The 16,751-nt window shown below is 45.8% G+C and overlaps 2 protein-coding genes across 2 annotated transcripts; both read right to left on the bottom strand.

Moving 5' to 3' along the window:
• Window positions 1-825: 825 nt before the first annotated feature.
• Window positions 826-2,563, bottom strand: LOC135815783 (WD repeat-containing protein 5-like). The gene has a single exon (XM_065329123.1). The coding sequence runs from the start codon at window positions 2,346-2,348 to the stop codon at window positions 1,380-1,382; it is 969 nt and encodes a 322-aa protein (XP_065185195.1). The 5' UTR covers window positions 2,349-2,563; the 3' UTR covers window positions 826-1,379.
• Window positions 2,564-4,923: 2,360 nt separating this feature from the next.
• LOC135815784 (TLC domain-containing protein 2-like) lies at window positions 4,924-11,965 on the bottom strand. Its single transcript, XM_065329124.1, has 5 exons — window positions 11,464-11,965; window positions 9,881-9,975; window positions 8,666-8,754; window positions 7,843-8,094; window positions 4,924-5,849 (listed from the first exon to the last, which is right to left on the bottom strand). Exons 1-5 carry the CDS (start codon window positions 11,676-11,678, stop codon window positions 5,595-5,597), a joined length of 906 nt encoding a protein of 301 aa, XP_065185196.1. The 5' UTR covers window positions 11,679-11,965; the 3' UTR covers window positions 4,924-5,594.
• Between the last annotated feature and the right edge of the window lie 4,786 nt (window positions 11,966-16,751).

The following is a 16,751-nucleotide window of genomic DNA, read 5'->3' as shown; positions in this document are numbered from 1 at the left end:
AGAGGGGGTGCGAGCCAAAATCGCAAGTAACTAATCACTTGACCGACACGGTACATATGATATGTGCATGTAGGATGTACATGCAGGTGATTTTCGTCGTCCAGCATAGCAAGCTGCGTTCGTTTCAGAGGGAGGGGAGCAGGTCCGAGTACGAAACGAACAATGTTCGTTCGACACATTTTTTTGCGATCACCCCTAGTAGGCTTACAGTTTCTGATACGGTCATTTAGCACTGAACCTAGGGTAAGACTGTTTTTTTTTAATGATTCATGTGAATCCGGTGGGAGCTCGGCCAGGATTTTGTTTTAACTTCAATTATCATGGTAATACAAGATAGCAAGGGAAGGCAAAACATTTATTTGAAGTAGGTCGGTGCTATGCCGCAGGCCCACCGGAACCGCTCCGGTTGGTCAGGTTATTACCGGACCAACTTCATTGGCCAATAGCCAGCAACATGTGCTTAGTACTGCAGAGGGCATATCTGTCCTACGTTTCGATACCCATGAAAGCATGAAAGGCCACAATACTACCGGACCAATCAAACACTGCTTCCGGCGGTCCCGCGCAGGGTTTTTCTTTCAAGTCTTGCGAATAACAGGCGCTTTTGCTGCTTAGGGTAAATCTGCACCACACGTTTGCGGACATTGAAATCCGTTGAGAAGTCAAGTGGCCACGGGGCGCTGGCCTAGCAACCGTGAGCACTGCTGGTTCACTGTTGCAGTGTTACAGTGCCGGTACGTGCTAAGCAAGTAAGGGTGCCGGCCCCAGTCATTCCACCGGATTTCAATATCCACAGCAAACATCCACATCAGAAGCCACGTGCAATAGAGTTGAATGAGCGCCTGACTTCACATCACCCCAATGGAAACATGTGTGAATCAGCCAACACCGACGCCAGTAAGCTGGTGGAGTCTCTGCAGCACAGCTCTCCTTGCGTTGGTTCCCACAGGTGGAAAGTAGTATGCTTGTTTCTCACAAATCAGCATCACATTGATGAGAAAAATGCTTTAAAAAAAACTACCAGTATGAAACTCAGCATGCAGAAGAAAAGAACAAATCACATTGAGCAGCACAACGCATCACAGTTTCAGCAGACACACAGTGGATGCATGGACTCCTAAACAACAACATACAGCTAGTGTGGGTAAGAGCACCTAAATACAAAAGAAGGGGAGCGACAAAGAAAATCACGGACATGTTGTGTGCACCACTCAAAGTAAACTAAAACCTTTGTAAGGACAGAAAGGGCGGTAGGGGCACCACCAGTGCCGCATCAACTAAACATGACCACAAGAATTCAAAAGCAGCATGCCTCGCGATAGAAAACAGTACAGAGCGAAGATTTTTGTTGCAAACGTCGTTGGAAGTCATTCGCCACGTTACACATCTGATTTCCAGATCTTGACAGTCTTGTCCTCTTCAAGTGAACCGCTTGCAATAATGTTCTGCGATGGATGGCAAGCTGTACACAGGACTACGTCTGTGTGGCCGACAAGCTTCTGCACAACCTCACGCGTCTGCAAGTTCCAAATGTAGATCATGTTGTCCTCCGAACCACTGACAATCCATTTGCCACCCGTCACGGAGAAGTTTGAGAATATGCAGAACTTGGTGTTCTTGTGGCCAGTGTAGGTTTTTAGGCACTTGCCTTTGCTGTAGTCCCACAGTTTCAATGCGCTGTCCAGTGTTGCTGCCAGTAGGTACTTGCCATTTGGTGAAAACTTCACATACGCTACTGGTGTGTTGTCATCATCAATTAGTGTTTTAAGACACTGACCGGTGGCTGCATCCCAGATTCGACAAAGGCCGTCAAAGCTCGAGGACACAATGAGCGAACCATCACGATTGAAATTCACCGCGGACACTGGGTCGGAGTGGGCTGGAAGAACTTTCAAGCATTTGCCCGTCTTTACATCCCAGATTCGAACACTCTCGTCAAACGATCCGGACAGAATTAGATTCCCTTGCGGGTTGAAGTTGCAGCAGAAGACGTAGTTTGAGTGGCCCTTGAGCGTCTTCAGGCACTTGCCACTGGAAGCCTCCCATATTTTCAGAGTCTTGTCATCCGACGCGGACACGAGCAGTTTTGAATCTTCTGACCAGGCAACATCAGATATTCCTTGCTTATGGCCAGTAATGGTACGTTCAAACTTTCCATCTTGGCTCCCCCATATCTTTATCATTTTGTCCGCAGACGCACTCGCGAGCCACAGGCCATCAGGACTAAATTTAACTGAGCTGACAGCCTTCAAATGTCCATTCAGAGTGAATTTCAGTTGGTAATTTGGACTTTGTGGAGCTTGCTGTCCAGCCGAATCACTGCCGCCATGCCCGTTTTGGGCAGCCATTCTAATCTGCCAGACTTCCGCGCTATAACATGATCCAGTCCGCAGAAAGCAAGGGTGTATCCTCCGCTAGAGCAAGCAACAAGTTATGTGGGAAAAGTTCTTGTTCAAGTCCCAACAAGTGCAAGACTGCAAGACCAATTACATGTACTTTGTAACTGTTTACTTCAAAACAATGAAATGTTTCTCGACCCGGCCGGTGCGTTTGTCTTTGATACCCTTCTTGCTCTGTGCTTTGGTCCTTTCGCAATGCATTTTTACAAAAACCGTTTTTCAGGTCAAGAATTGTGTATTTTTTGTTTGCGCTTGGCAAAGTCTTTGTTGCTCCCCATGGTAACGCGTTAACGGGGAAAGGACATCGCTTATTTTTTTTCCGAATCGAAAAGACAAGCTTCAAGACAGTGTTTAAATTTTGCAGTTTGGGCAGGATCATGTCAGTTGCTTCTCTTCTGCAGTTCTGTTTGCAAGAGTCTCAGTATTTTCGCTTGATGTTTTACTACATGTAGTGAGGTCACGTCAGTGTTCTGGTAGATCCTCTAGGATCTGAGTGTTCTGCAGTATTCAGAGTGTTGTAATGGATGCTGCCGTGCAGATGGTTGTAGAATTGCCAGGGAAAGTAATAAGAGAAGTGCTGTATGCTGAATGAGTGCAAAGATACCACGAACAGATCATCAGATGTCTATGATTCATCGAATAAAGCCGCCACAGGTTAGCGCATCCAGTGCTTTAAAACAGTACCAGGACGGAAGTTACACCCGGAAATTGCCTGACCACCGAGAAACTCCCGTGGGAGTGTATGGGAAACACCTCATGAAACTCATTTCAGCAAATATTTTGTATAGATTGTACATCATAATATTTTAGCCAGAAACCAAGTCCTATACTAGTACTTAGTACAGTATAGGATTGGCTGGTGGAAAGTTTTAATCTGTCACTCAAGAGATAAACTCTTGGGCAGATACTGTACGCACGCCTAAAAGCGGAAGTATGCCCTAAAATCAAATGTTCACCAGTTGTAGTCTTCAGGGTGCTGAGTCGAATTGTCTTGGTCTGAGGAAGCTGAGACGCTCCCTCCTTTATTCCCAATCGAACTCGCCACTTCCACCGAAACTGAGTGACTGCGCCCTACAGTAGAGTCGCGCGCCCAAGAACGTTGTTTCCAAGGGTTAGCCTGGGATGTTCTTATTTTTCATGAAATCTGGCTACGTTCTTAGAAACAATCCGTACTGGATCATATGTATCCCACAAGATGCCAGAAAACCAACACCGCCGTTCTTAGCTTTAGGCTGTTGCGTTCTTAGAATTTCAGGCTGGACGTTCTTGGGCTCCATGTTCTTCAGCGCGCGACTCTACTGTACTAGATGGGGATTTGTATGCAAAATGTCCCCAAAAGCGCCATTTCGTTCTTCGGACCACGACCCTGTCCCCCTGGAAAAGCGCGGTGAAAAACTCAAGAAATTGCAGGCGAAAAGAGTGAAAAATGTGGGCCAGATATAGTAAATTTGCCGAAACTGTGCAGTATCTTGCAACCATAGTTATGGACCACAAAAACGTGAATGGAGTATCTAGGAAGAAATTTCGAAGCGCCAAGAACAGTGCGATGTCAAAGCTCGGCCCTGGGGACAAACGTTCACAGCCACACGCTCTGCACACACCAAGTACACATAGCTAAGCGCACAGAACACACCATGCATGAAAGTCTGTACAGGGTGGGCCATGGCATGGGCTCACGGATTCACTGAAAATTGAGGCAAAATGAAGAAAATTGCACATTTTCCGTGGAAAATGCTAGATTCGCGGAAAGTCACGAAAATTGCGGAATTTGTCGCAGCCGCGGAATCGCAGAAGACCATTCGACTCAGCACCCCGAAGACTACAACTGTGTCAACTGGTGAAATTTGATTTCAGGGTATATTAGTACTTCCCCTTTAGTATAGGGCTTGAAAGTTCTACGTCACAGCATAGCAACAATTTCAAATATTCAAAAACTGGATCCACTTGGATCCAGTTTTTGTATGGATCCAAGCACATTTCAAGCGGTCTTACTCACAGCAAGGTGATGTAGCCAGTGAAACTGACTGATTTGGCTAATGGCGGCGGGGTGACAACTGGTGGCGAAGTAAAAGTCACACATGCATACGACATAAGTGGGTTGCTATGCACCCACATACTGAAGCAATAGCAAAGTCACACCTTAGTGGATCCAAAATAGAAATCTGATGTCAACTTACTACTCCCTGGATGTTTTTTGACGTCCTCACTTTCAAGCCTTACTAGATCTGGCAGGTGCAATCGTTCGAGTTTTGTTTTTCTCTCGTTGATGCAGTGCATGCAGTATGCCATGCTATCAGGAGTCTATAAACTCTAGAGGGTTGGGGGCAATCAGGCTTTATCGATAATTTCCACAGAACGAAAAAGTTCAGTTCTGACCCTACCCCACCAAACCATGCACCCCTTGAACAAAAATGACTCGACAGCCCGAATGGATTGATGTTTCAGCTATCAATATTAATTTTTCGAACCAGATCTCTCCTCGACCCACCCACCCACACAAACACACCCACACACCACAGCAATACAACGGTGGACGGATTCGTAGTTCTCAATTCCAGATCAGAACTCGCACAGCGGGTACATCCATCTGTCAAAAATTTCATATAATAAACAAATTAGTTGATTGGTGTTGATCGATGTCTAGGCTGGGCCATGTCATGGATTGATGTATTTTCACAGTGAAAATTGCTCACAGGTTGTCACTAAAAGTATCGACACAAACTTACAACCTAAATTTCCAGCAATAGGCACGCACTGTATGTAACACACGTCTTCTCTCTAGTGCTGTAGCTGAGAGCAATCCATTCTGTAGGACACCTGTAGGTAACTGCTGAACTCAAGTACAGTTTCAAGAAAGCGTGGGTGAAAGTAAGATTCAGCCGTCATCAAGGCACGAGTGTGAAGGAACTCCACGCGACCCAATGAAACGAGTGTGGAGGCACTCCCGGCAGAGCAATGAGATCAGTCGGGAATGCAAGAGTGCAGTATATACAACGCAAACCTGACAAACGTATCTCCAACGAATTCCGTAATAAATTGAAAACCTAGGAAAATAAAACCTACTACTATTAGAAAATATATGGAATACACAGTATCACTGCAATGCAGGATCTAGGAACTTTCTGGAAACACAGGAGTTGGTCAAGAACATATTTTATGGTGGTTCGCAGGAGGGTAGCGGGAGATTTTGAGAGCTTAATTTTTCTTTTTGGTTGATGTCGGTGTGGATGTGCCACTTGCTGCTGCTGCAGTACCAAGATCGTGTCCATTCCGGGACAGTGGTGTGGATGACGACGCTGATGTCGCTTCGTCCTCACCACTGTCCGACGCACGCCTGAGCTGCTGCAGCTTGCGCCAGCGTTTGACATCGCTGACGAACAACGAGTTAGCCAGAGCAACGTTGACAATCTGCAGAGACACCATCGCCGCTAGGCCTGGCCCCCAGAACATCTGGACGTAGCACATTAGGAAAAAAAGCAGAGCAACGAATTACAGCTGTACCAATAAGGACAGTATTGCTCAATGAAATCCAGTCGCGCCACTCAAGTTTGCGCCTTGCTCCATTTCGCAGCCCAGTGTTCGCAGGTCTACATGTAGGGCTGCGCAACGCCAGGCACGTACTTGAGTGACGCAGCCGGATTTCATTGAGCAGCACTGTACTTGAATCAGAATGTGCTCAACTCCGCACATGGACTCAGTTCAGTACAGTCCATCGGTTATGTTCATGTCTGACTAGCTGTCCCATGTCGTATTGATGCAGTGCACGGCTGCATATGAACACTACGGCTGCCGTGACTCATCGAACAGGAAGTGTACGGAAAATGCCACTTACTGTAAAACCGGAAAGTTTAACGACCAAAAGGTCTAACGTTTGTGTAATTTTGGCATGATGACCTGCAGAAAGTTTAATGATGGCTACTTGGCCACCCATCTGTATGCGCATCTTTACACAGACATCTCAAACCGGGTTCGCCATAATGTAAAAAAAATGGGTCGTTAAAACGTTAGACTTTGTGACTTGTTAGTACCCAAAGCTGATGCAGATGTACGTGCAGCATTTGGTTTCTGTATGCTATACTTAGTAGTGGCATGCCCACTGCATCAAATGTAAGCATTGGTACAATGTACAATACATCTGCAGGGAGCATGCATGGGAAAGCACTCCCATGGTAAATTCCACAAAACCAGTCTTGTACTCACTCCCAGGCACTGCGCACTTACTTTCCGGAGCGAAGATTAGTTCCGGGTATGTTGTGGTGGTACATAATTATAGTCAAGACATGCATGTGGTGCAGTGGCTACCAAACAACATGATCCGGGCATGCATGATATCAAAACGCAACGTAGGCATATTTATTGCAGTGTGTGTACTACACATTTTGGTCAGGACTCAGGATCCATATTTGGTTACACATAACTGTCAGTAAGAGTACATAACCCCCCAAGAGTGTGCAACTCCCACATACCCTGCTGTCCCGACAGAATTTCAAGTTGACGTCATTATTTACGATGCAATTCTCCTTGCACCAGTGATTTACAACATGTGTACGGGTGTCAATGCATCACACGTTTTTCTCTGCAATAATTATTTGTACAGGATCAGATGGGCTTTGGTCCACCACACGTTCTGGATTAGTCTGATCATCCGTGTACAGTTGCATCATAAAAATGACGTCAACTTGAAATTCTGTCGGGACAGCCTAAAGCCTGACACACACACACACACACACACACACACACACACACACACACACACACACACACACACAAACACACACACACACACACTTCAAAACCTGCCCATCGCGGAAGCGATGATAGCGAACAGCTATGTTAGACATAGCAACTTGTGCTGGGATTACACCATTCAACAGCTTGCAAGGCTGATGAATTGACCGCCACTAATTTTAGCCTGGTATCCACCACACAGCTGATTGAAGTGGCTTTTTCTGGCCAGTGAATCCCTATTTTTTTTCTTTTTTTTCACACACACACACGTTGTACATGTAGTCACTTTGCACTGTATGCCAACGTAACCTTTCGAACCATATCATGTGATGTGAAGTTCTGCTGTCACAGCACTGGTATGAGTAGAGGCCGTGCAGGCAGTTGCACACTCTTGGTGGTGGACATATCGTCATTTACAAAATTGCGAAAACAGAAACGTGTGATGCGTTGATACATCTGTACCAACGTTGGAGAACCGCATCATAAACATGATGTCAATTTGAAATCCTGCCGGGACAGCACTGCATGCGAATATTGTACACGCTGGGGCTATGCACTCTTGCCTGCAACAGTTGCATACCAATCGCATGCAGCGTGGCCAGCTGATACAGTACAGTGTAACACGCCAACATGCTTTCTTGCCATTAAAACCCCCAAACAAAAACAGCATACAAAAGAATGCACCATGAAGTGAGCACAATGCACCTGTACATACCGGATTGGTGAAGGGAACAACTAACACAATCAGGTACTTCATATACAGCTGGCCACCGACGCGGAACACCAAGAACGTGACGACGTTGACGACATTGTTGACAATGTAAACCTGGTCTGTGATCTCGTAACCAGCCAGCTGCAGAAGCTTGCGCTGGTGCAGGAATACACTGTTGACTTCTGTGGCAATTGCCAGCATAATGAAACAGCAGTAGTGATCCATCCAGGTGAATATGCCAAACATGATGATAGCCTGAATGAGAAAAGTGAAAGAAAAGCACACAGATGAAGAAAAGTGGCTGGTCATCTGAACATCAATGTCTAAAAACTGAGTAAAAAGTCCTAACTATGACAACACTATACGACATCACACAAAGATTAGGTGTCTGGGTTAGAGCCTACAGCTTCGTGTGTTCTGGGTCCAGGTTTCTATGTGGAGCCGAGGATCTCTACGTTCTGGTGCATGCAAAGAAAATGAGTACAAATCTGCTAAAGTATCATTCAAATGTGGCAGCAGGCCAACAGAAAACCAACACATTTGGACCGGTAAACTTCCACTACATATTCCACGTGATTTCGTGGTATGAACGTAGAGCAAAACATGTTCTGTACGACACATGAAGCACGAAAAGCGAGTGCTCAAGTCTTCGTGTCACGTTTTGGTCACACAGAACAGAACCTCATAAGTGACTCCCCAAACTGATCAAGGCAAGGGGAGCAGATAAGCTACGCTTCATGCAGACATGATAATTATTTATATAGATGGATATAGACTGACAGTAAGAGAACTTTTCCAGCATTCTTGCTGACAAAGACGTGCTTACCACAAGGTGATGCGCAAGTACCGCAATGCCTTCAAGACTCCCGTTGAACGTATACACCAGATTATCTGTTAGGTCGTGGAGAAAGTAACCTGAACAGGGCATAGAACGCAGAATGAGAACAAGTACAGGCTCCACAATGTGTGTGTGTTTGGGGGGGGGGGGGGGGGCGTGCATGTGTGCGTGCGCGCGCGTGTGTGTGTGCGCGCGGACTGCGTGATCTATGTGACTATATTCTCACACAACTGTACCTGTGCATCAAAGCGTTGAACCACACATTGCTAAGCATGTCCCCACACGTGAACCACTACGACAACCCCAGCCAATGCGTGTTCTTTCCAACTATGAAACCCACCACTGTTTTCCCGTGAGTGCATTGGTAGATGAAATATGAATGCTACTACTACAATGTAATAGCAGGAAGTGGTTCTGCTAGTATACTAATACCGTAAAGTACCGCCAAAGCTGGGCCGTCTCGCGAGAGCGCCCCACGTTGATTTTACAGCCAGGGAAAGGAAAATCGTATGGCAGAGTGCAACAAAAATTTGTACCGGGTGTGAGAACCTTAGTGTACTATGGTCACACTTAGCAGGTTTTTGTGTGGAGCTCGTGTCCAATCGAAGGTACAGATTGACTGCACAACGTGCAATATGTGTACAAGTACACGGTTCGTGTCATATGACCTGCAGACAGCAGACCACCTCCACAACGCGGCCACGAAAAGGACGAGATGGTGGGGCACTCTGGGTACTTAACGGTAATTGTGTTGAGCTTAGTACTGTGCAGCACGTAGCCGCGACTGGGCTGTGTTCTTTTCAAAGGTACTGGCATATTTGTGAAATTCGATCTCACTTGCACTGCAACGGTAGCATTGTATATGCATGTTCACCAATTGTACGGGCACGGATTTGGTATTGAGCAACATGCATGCAGAGACTATATATGGTGTGGCTACGACTACATCCTGCAGCTCTCCAAAGAGAGGAAGGCAGGCACAGAAACAACACAGTGAAATACATGTTCACACCTTGGACATGAATGTCCGGACATCGCAGGAGAAGAAAGAAAAACAAACACAACAGCGCTTTAGCTGACAAGGTTCGGTGACAGCGGGAGTCCAACTTCACACCTATATGTGTCCAAAATCCCACCAGGAACAATAGTCACATGGTTTACATGGCAACGCAGTTGTATTCATTTGAATAAAAAGGAGCTTACCAATTGATACTGCAAGTGTGAGTTGCATCATGAAGCTGTGATAGTCAACCATTACAAGAGTGTCATGCCAGAACTCACTCACACACGAGAAGAAACTGCGAGGAGACGCGAGAAGAAACACAAAGTGATGTTCAGACCCACTGTATAAAACATTGCCCAAATTGTTGCCACAAACAATTAGGGCCGAATTTCAAACCGTCATGGGTCGTACTTTACGCCTTCGGCTTGTACCAATTGACGTTGAGCTTTGTAATGGCTGCTGCCTGTCATGCAGCACAATATTTTGCAGCTCGCCCCAGCCTTCCTGACAGGCTCTTGCATCATGCACGGCCAGCGTTGCGTCGGAATGTGAACTTGGCTTAAAACAGTTAACACACAGATGTGACTAGTGCTGGGAAGAGATACTTTCCAAGTTCGATGCAGCACTGTATATGACCAGGACCGCCGGAAGCAGTTATTGTTTGATCCGGCAGCACCATGGCATGTCATACTGTGTGTATGATATAGCGGGTACACAGGTCCCCTGATAATAAAGTGACGTAATACTGAATCATTACAATCATGTCGAATGCATTTATAGCGGCCTTGCACATTCAGTGTGCTAGTACATAGTTGTCAGGTGACCTAGGAAGAGTTATCATGGACCATTTCCCCACCGCAAGCCGCACTCGGATCTGCCGCTGGATTATCCCAGGTGTCAACGTCTCAACGACCATCGTGACTTCCTTCGGGGACGGAGACACAGATTTATTTTTGTTTGCGTTTACGTTGAACACCATCATCTGTTGAAGCATAGCGCCTAGCGCCTGCGATGGCATTGTCATGGATGTGCCCCAGGTAGATGATATACATGTACTGAGATTTCATCAGCTCGGCTGCATGCAAAGTCTACTATTTCAGAAATAGGAAAAACAGTACTATTATACTATAGGTCTTGTCTGATGACGTTAGTGCTTTTCCTGTTCTCCCTGTAGTATATTCACTTGTCTGCCAGGGCCGGCGCCACTGGTACGGCTATGGCCGTACCAACTTCCCAAAAAAGTCGGTCCACGTGGAACGTCCAAAACCGGGGAGAAAAAGTTTCGATGTATGATTTTGTACAGGGAGTCGCCCAGAGTGCAGGATTTGCCGTCTAAATTCCAAAAAAAATCTGGGCGAGGACCCCCAGACCCCCTTAAAGATGGCCCTTTGGCCGCACCGCTCCGCGGGAGCTGCCTCCGGCCCTGTTTGCTGAATGGCTACCTTTTTTTTTATAATTATGGCTGTGAAATGGCAAAAAGATATGGAAGGCACTGTCAACATACGAGTATGCAGCAAAAGTATTAGCTCAAGGGGTACTTTCCCCCAACGTACGCTGGCTTATAGAGAGGAAGGGGTCGCAAGATGAGAATCGTTTCTGCTTGTCTCTCCGAGTCTGAGCCTATGCTACATTTTAGTCTCAGGCAGCACAACTTTTTTACTGATTTCAGTGATTTGGGCATTAAAACATGAAATAAAAAACTGCAATCAATAAACTGATAAGATTCGCTACAAAAATAGCTGCTATGGCATAGATTGCTTTATCGATATCATGCCTTCATTACCTGTACAGTGTCAGAACGGAGATCATGGCCGCATGTTGCCACGAAATCCAACGATTCTTCCAGACCCACTCCTGGCCTTTCGCTGGGCATTCGAACATGCTCGTCTTGGATACAAGCAGGGAAGATGCGAAGAAGAATAGCCACGACGAAAACACAGTTGTAACCATCCTGGTCGGCCCTGTTAGAGCCTGCCATTGCTCCACGACGTCAGTCATGCCTGCACCAACTACACGGCCGTGGGGTATAGTCAGCCAAACCTATGCCACATATGAATGAGAATGTGATGCTGGATCCTGTTGTACTCTGCAATTATCCGCTATATTACTACATTATAATTCAACCAGAGGAGGAACGCTAGTGTAGAAAAGTTTGCTAAATGTAGTGTGGGATTTTTATAGGTGGCGTTTAATCCAGTGAGTCAATCGTTTTTCGTTGAGCACGGCCTGCATGCACACCTCACGTCAGGACTCGGGAGGGATTGTTGCCTCTCCTCACACGTGCAATTCAGTGCTTTTTACTGTGACTCAATCAACCTTGCATTTGGCTTCATGGAGTTGTTGTTGCTTGTTTGTTTTGCAAAGCTTGCTGCCCACATGTACATGTGCACACACGCACTACGCCGCGTGTACCATGATACATGGTGTACGTATACGGTAGCATTATTAATTTTGTACCCATTCTAGGTACACCATGTACCACTACCAGTGTACCACTATACTACCAAACCAGTACACCCGGCCGGTACCTTGGACTTGGTGCAGAAACAAATAATGACCTTGTTTCCGGTCGCCCGACCGGGCCACTTTTCCCCAAATTCTGAAACTTTTTTTGGTCCCAAATGTATACAAACGGTGGCAATGCCATGTGTGCAAGTGCACTCAACGAGTCATAACTCCGTCAAATCTCAACCGAATTCCACAATCGAAACACCTACAAGGTAGCAGAGATTCTCAGCTGTCGGCTCGAAAACCTATGGGGTCGATACGAGCTAGAATAACGGAGCTGGAAGGACTCGAACTGTTTGCTTGATTTCTCAGGATGTACGAAAACAGGAATACACCACATGCTGTACAATTACAAGAACAGTGAGTCAGTCAACTTTGATATTGATCCTTGCCATGATATATGTACAATGTACATGTGAAGGTGCTCTTGTCCATCAATACCACAACGATTGAGGAACCAAAAAAAAGTATTCATTCCGGCCGACCGAGTCTCCTTTTTGAGGGGTGCCGACCGGAAACAAGCCTATTTTTTGTTTTGGCCTAATAAAAATAATTTATTATTATTATTTAAAAAGGCGACGTGGAGACAATAATCTTAATAATGCAATGAATAGAACTAAATGCGCACTCATATCACAACCATGGGGACGAATCATGTATTCCAGAACGTTTTCTTGTCACAATTATCAATGGAATTCGTGACCAGTAAGTTCATGTACTTTCCGTACTGACAAGCATCATCTTTCCTCCACGATCCCGGCGGAGGTCTTGTTGTTTGTTTTCTTCTTTCTGGTTCACTTACCTCTTTTCGTGACATTATAGCTTTCTGCTTGTAGCCAGTCGGTCTTTCTGGTCGTGAGGAACTTTTGGTATCACGTTCGTCCTTCTCTCTGACAATTGTCCAAGCTGTAGTTTTTGTCTAGTCTGGTTCTGCCTCCAACATGTCTGTACGACAGAGTACCTTTGAGAAGTGGGTGGCAGAGGTCGATGTCCAGAAGAAATGGCTTGGTTCTGAGAAAGCTACAGGTGCAGCGGTGACGCTAATTTTCTGCCAGCTATGCAGACAGCACGAGTCCTCCCTCCGTGGACTGAGAAATTTTAGTCGGTCTTCGTGGAAGAAAAAGTGCTAATCAAAAATCAAGGACTGCTACGCATTTTGGCGTTTGCGTCGCGAAAACTGCTATGCAAAAAAATGACAGTAAATTCATCCCTGAATAGGATTTATACACTTGCAGTGGAACAGCGAGGATACAAGTATAGTAAGAAAAATAGCACAAACCTTGGAACAATTTGCACAGGTAATAAATTATAGGTGAGGTGACCACGTAAGCACCCAACTCCACTGTCCGTTCCGGCAGAGGCTTCTGCTCCACAAACGGTGTCTCGGAAAAACCAACACAGCACGCAGAAATTGGGAACAAACATTAATGTAAACAAAGACGAACACTGTGTCTTATCTTCATTATCAGCGAGTACCGGAACGCCGGACGCAGACAACCGCAACTCACCAAAGCTGAGAAGGAGCAAACGGCTGGCGGCAGCTCGGTTTGCAGAGGTGACTGGAAAGATGCATCGAAACTCTCCGGATATGGATGATGCCAACGGAAGAGTTGACGACTGTCAGGCGTTTGGCAATGGCAAGGGAAGACCGGTCAGGAAGAGAACGCGACGGCACCTGGAGGAGGAGTGTGGAAGCGACGTGTGCAGTGACGATGATGAACCCGGTGGTCAGTTGCTGGGAGAGCCGACGACAGGTGAAGGTGGCAGCGATGATGAAGAGGACGGTGACGATGATGACGATGATGGTGCAGATGGTGTGAAGGACGGTGGCGGTCAGAAACCAAGTGAAGGCGGAGGCGGTGAGAAGAAGAAGAATACATCGGCAATTAAATTGCATTTGTTGTCTAACCCCGTGTGTCGTGAAAGTTATGATGATTCTTGGTTCAGTGTTGTTCGTTCTGCAAGTAGTTTCAAGCAGTTGAAAGTTCTAGAAGCAGTCTACATTCGCATTCGTGATCCAAATCTTTGTAAACAAAAAGAAAATGTCACCGCACTTACGCTATTCCAGTAAATTCGCACTCACACACACTTGCACATGCATGTCCATTGTCACACTGCACTTGCTGAATTTCCTATCATTTCTCACCTCACCTATAATTTATTACCTGTGCAAATTGTTCCAAGGTTTGTGCTATTTTTCTTACTATGCTTGTATCCTCGCTGTTCCACTGCAAGTGTATAAATCCTATTGTAGTTTCATCATTCTCTTTAGTCACGAATTCCATTGATAATTGTGACAAGAAAACGTTCTGGAATACATGATTCGTCCCCATGGTTGTGATATGAGTGCGCATTTAGTTCTATTCATTGCATTATTAAGATTATTGTCTCCACGTCGCCTTTTTACATATTTTAAGCGGAGATACACATGCGATCAGATCGAGTGTCTGAATAGGGCGCTGCGTAAGCGTTGTCTGTAGGTGTATTGCCTTGAATGTAACGTTTCTTCGGCAATGTCTGGATTGTGGCGTTTGCCCTAATGCCATCCAGAAGAGAGTGCAGAAAGCCAAAGCGTACCAGTCTTTGGCCATCGAAAAAACATTCATTAGAGATGACATAGCTAGGTCTACTGATACCTTGGGCAAAGTACGGTCACAATTCCGGTGGCTGTATCGTCAAGCCCGTGCATTTCTTTCGGAGCATGACTTTCTCCGCTTTTCCATGCTCATTTCGGAGAACGATGATAAACTGCAGACCCGACTCATCGCTAAGTATTCAAAGAATATCAAATGGCTTAGGAACAAGCGTTTTGGTTCAATATCTATTAACACCAACACCATCATCAATCTCACAAACATTGAACTCACTACAGTACAGAAGGAATTACTTCCCAGAGGCACTGACTTCGGAATACCGCGCCAAAATCCAACATGAAAGAACAGGTCCTGACCGACTTCGAGTTATTCTACCGCAAACTAGAAGAGTTTGTGCCGGTAACACAATCGAAGAAAGCGGTATGCACTGCTAACCTCCGTGCTGTAGCAGAGGAACATGCCGAGCAGCCGGTGGATAGGAAAGCCTTTTCATTATCGAGAGAGCACATGAAAGCCCGGTCAGAATTGAAAGCGAACAAGGATATAGTCATCACTAGACCGGACAAAGGCCGCGCCACTGTAGTCATAAGTCGAACTGAATATAAGTCCAAAATGGCCAAAATTTTGGATGACAGGACCAAATTTGAGTTGCTTGGCCCTGTATCAACGCACGATCGAACTCTAAATCTAATCCGAGAAAAGCAACTAGTGAAATACCTGCAGACACTGAAAAACACAAATGAAATATTCGCATCTGAATTTACACGGATAAAGCCAATCGGTTCGGTGCGACCTAGGATGTATGGCTTGCCAACAATTCACAAGCAATCTTGCCCGCTACGTCCGATACTCTCCATGACTGGCTCAGCGGAATACAGAATATCCAAATGGCTGTGTATGATGATCCAGCCAGTGCTGGATTTCTACTGTAAGCACAACGTCAAAGACACCTTCCAGTTTGTTGAAATCTTACATGAGAACCCAGTTCCATCTTCTGCGCACATGTGTTCCTTTGATGTTGTCAGTCTGTTTACAAACGTACCATTATCCGAGACAATCAATATCTGTGCTGAAACACTGTACCACAACAAGGAAATAAAAGATGTACCATGGCTGTCCGAAGCGGCTTTTCGCCGCTTGATGTTGATGGTTACGAGTGGTGTGGAGTTTTCATTTGACGACATCATGTATAAACAGACGGATGGCGTGGCTATGGGTTCTCCATTGGGTCCGGTCCTAGCCAATGTGTTTGTTGGGTACTGTGAATCGAAGATAGATAAGTGGCCGGAATTGTACGTCAGATTTGTGGATGACTCCTTCACGTACTTTGATTCGAGAGCAGACGCTGACGACTTTCTGCTGAAACTGAATACAATCCATCCTGCACTGAGATTTACGTGTGAACATGAAGAGTCCAATAAGCTATCGTTTCTGGATGTGTTAGTCGAAAAGACCCAGACTGGTGTATTGACTACAGTATACCGTAAACCCACTTTCACCGGGCAGTACATGAGGTTTGACTCGTTCTGCTCTTCCCAGTACAAGTCAAACTTAGTTCGTAACCTTGTAAATAGGGCACAACGCATTTGTTCACCAACAAAGCTACAACAGGAACTTGATTTTCTACGCTCCGTATTTGTGAAGAATGGCTACCCGCAGCAGCTCCTCGACAAACTTCTAACAACTACACCTGTTGTTAAGGAACGAGCTATCGGACCGTTGCCGTGCCGCGTATTTCTTTGCTTGCCCTGGAAAGGGAAAGAATCGAAGGACACGGCCCGTGTGGTGAAATCCCTAGTGGAGAAAACCTACTTTGCCACCAATGTGGTTACCGTGTTCAGTACGATCCGTTCGTTCACGATGTTGAAGGATGTCCTACCAACCCTACAATTGAGTCACCTCATTTACTACTTTGAATACCGACAATGTGGTAGTCGGTATGTTGGTAGGACCCTTCAACATCTGTCCG

This window comes from Sycon ciliatum, chromosome 4 (assembly GCF_964019385.1).
Source record: "Sycon ciliatum chromosome 4, ocSycCili1.1, whole genome shotgun sequence".
Taxonomy (NCBI): Eukaryota; Metazoa; Porifera; class Calcarea; order Leucosolenida; family Sycettidae; genus Sycon; species Sycon ciliatum.
Note: the sequence above shows the minus strand (reverse complement) of the source record. Positions and strands in the feature narration are given on the sequence as shown.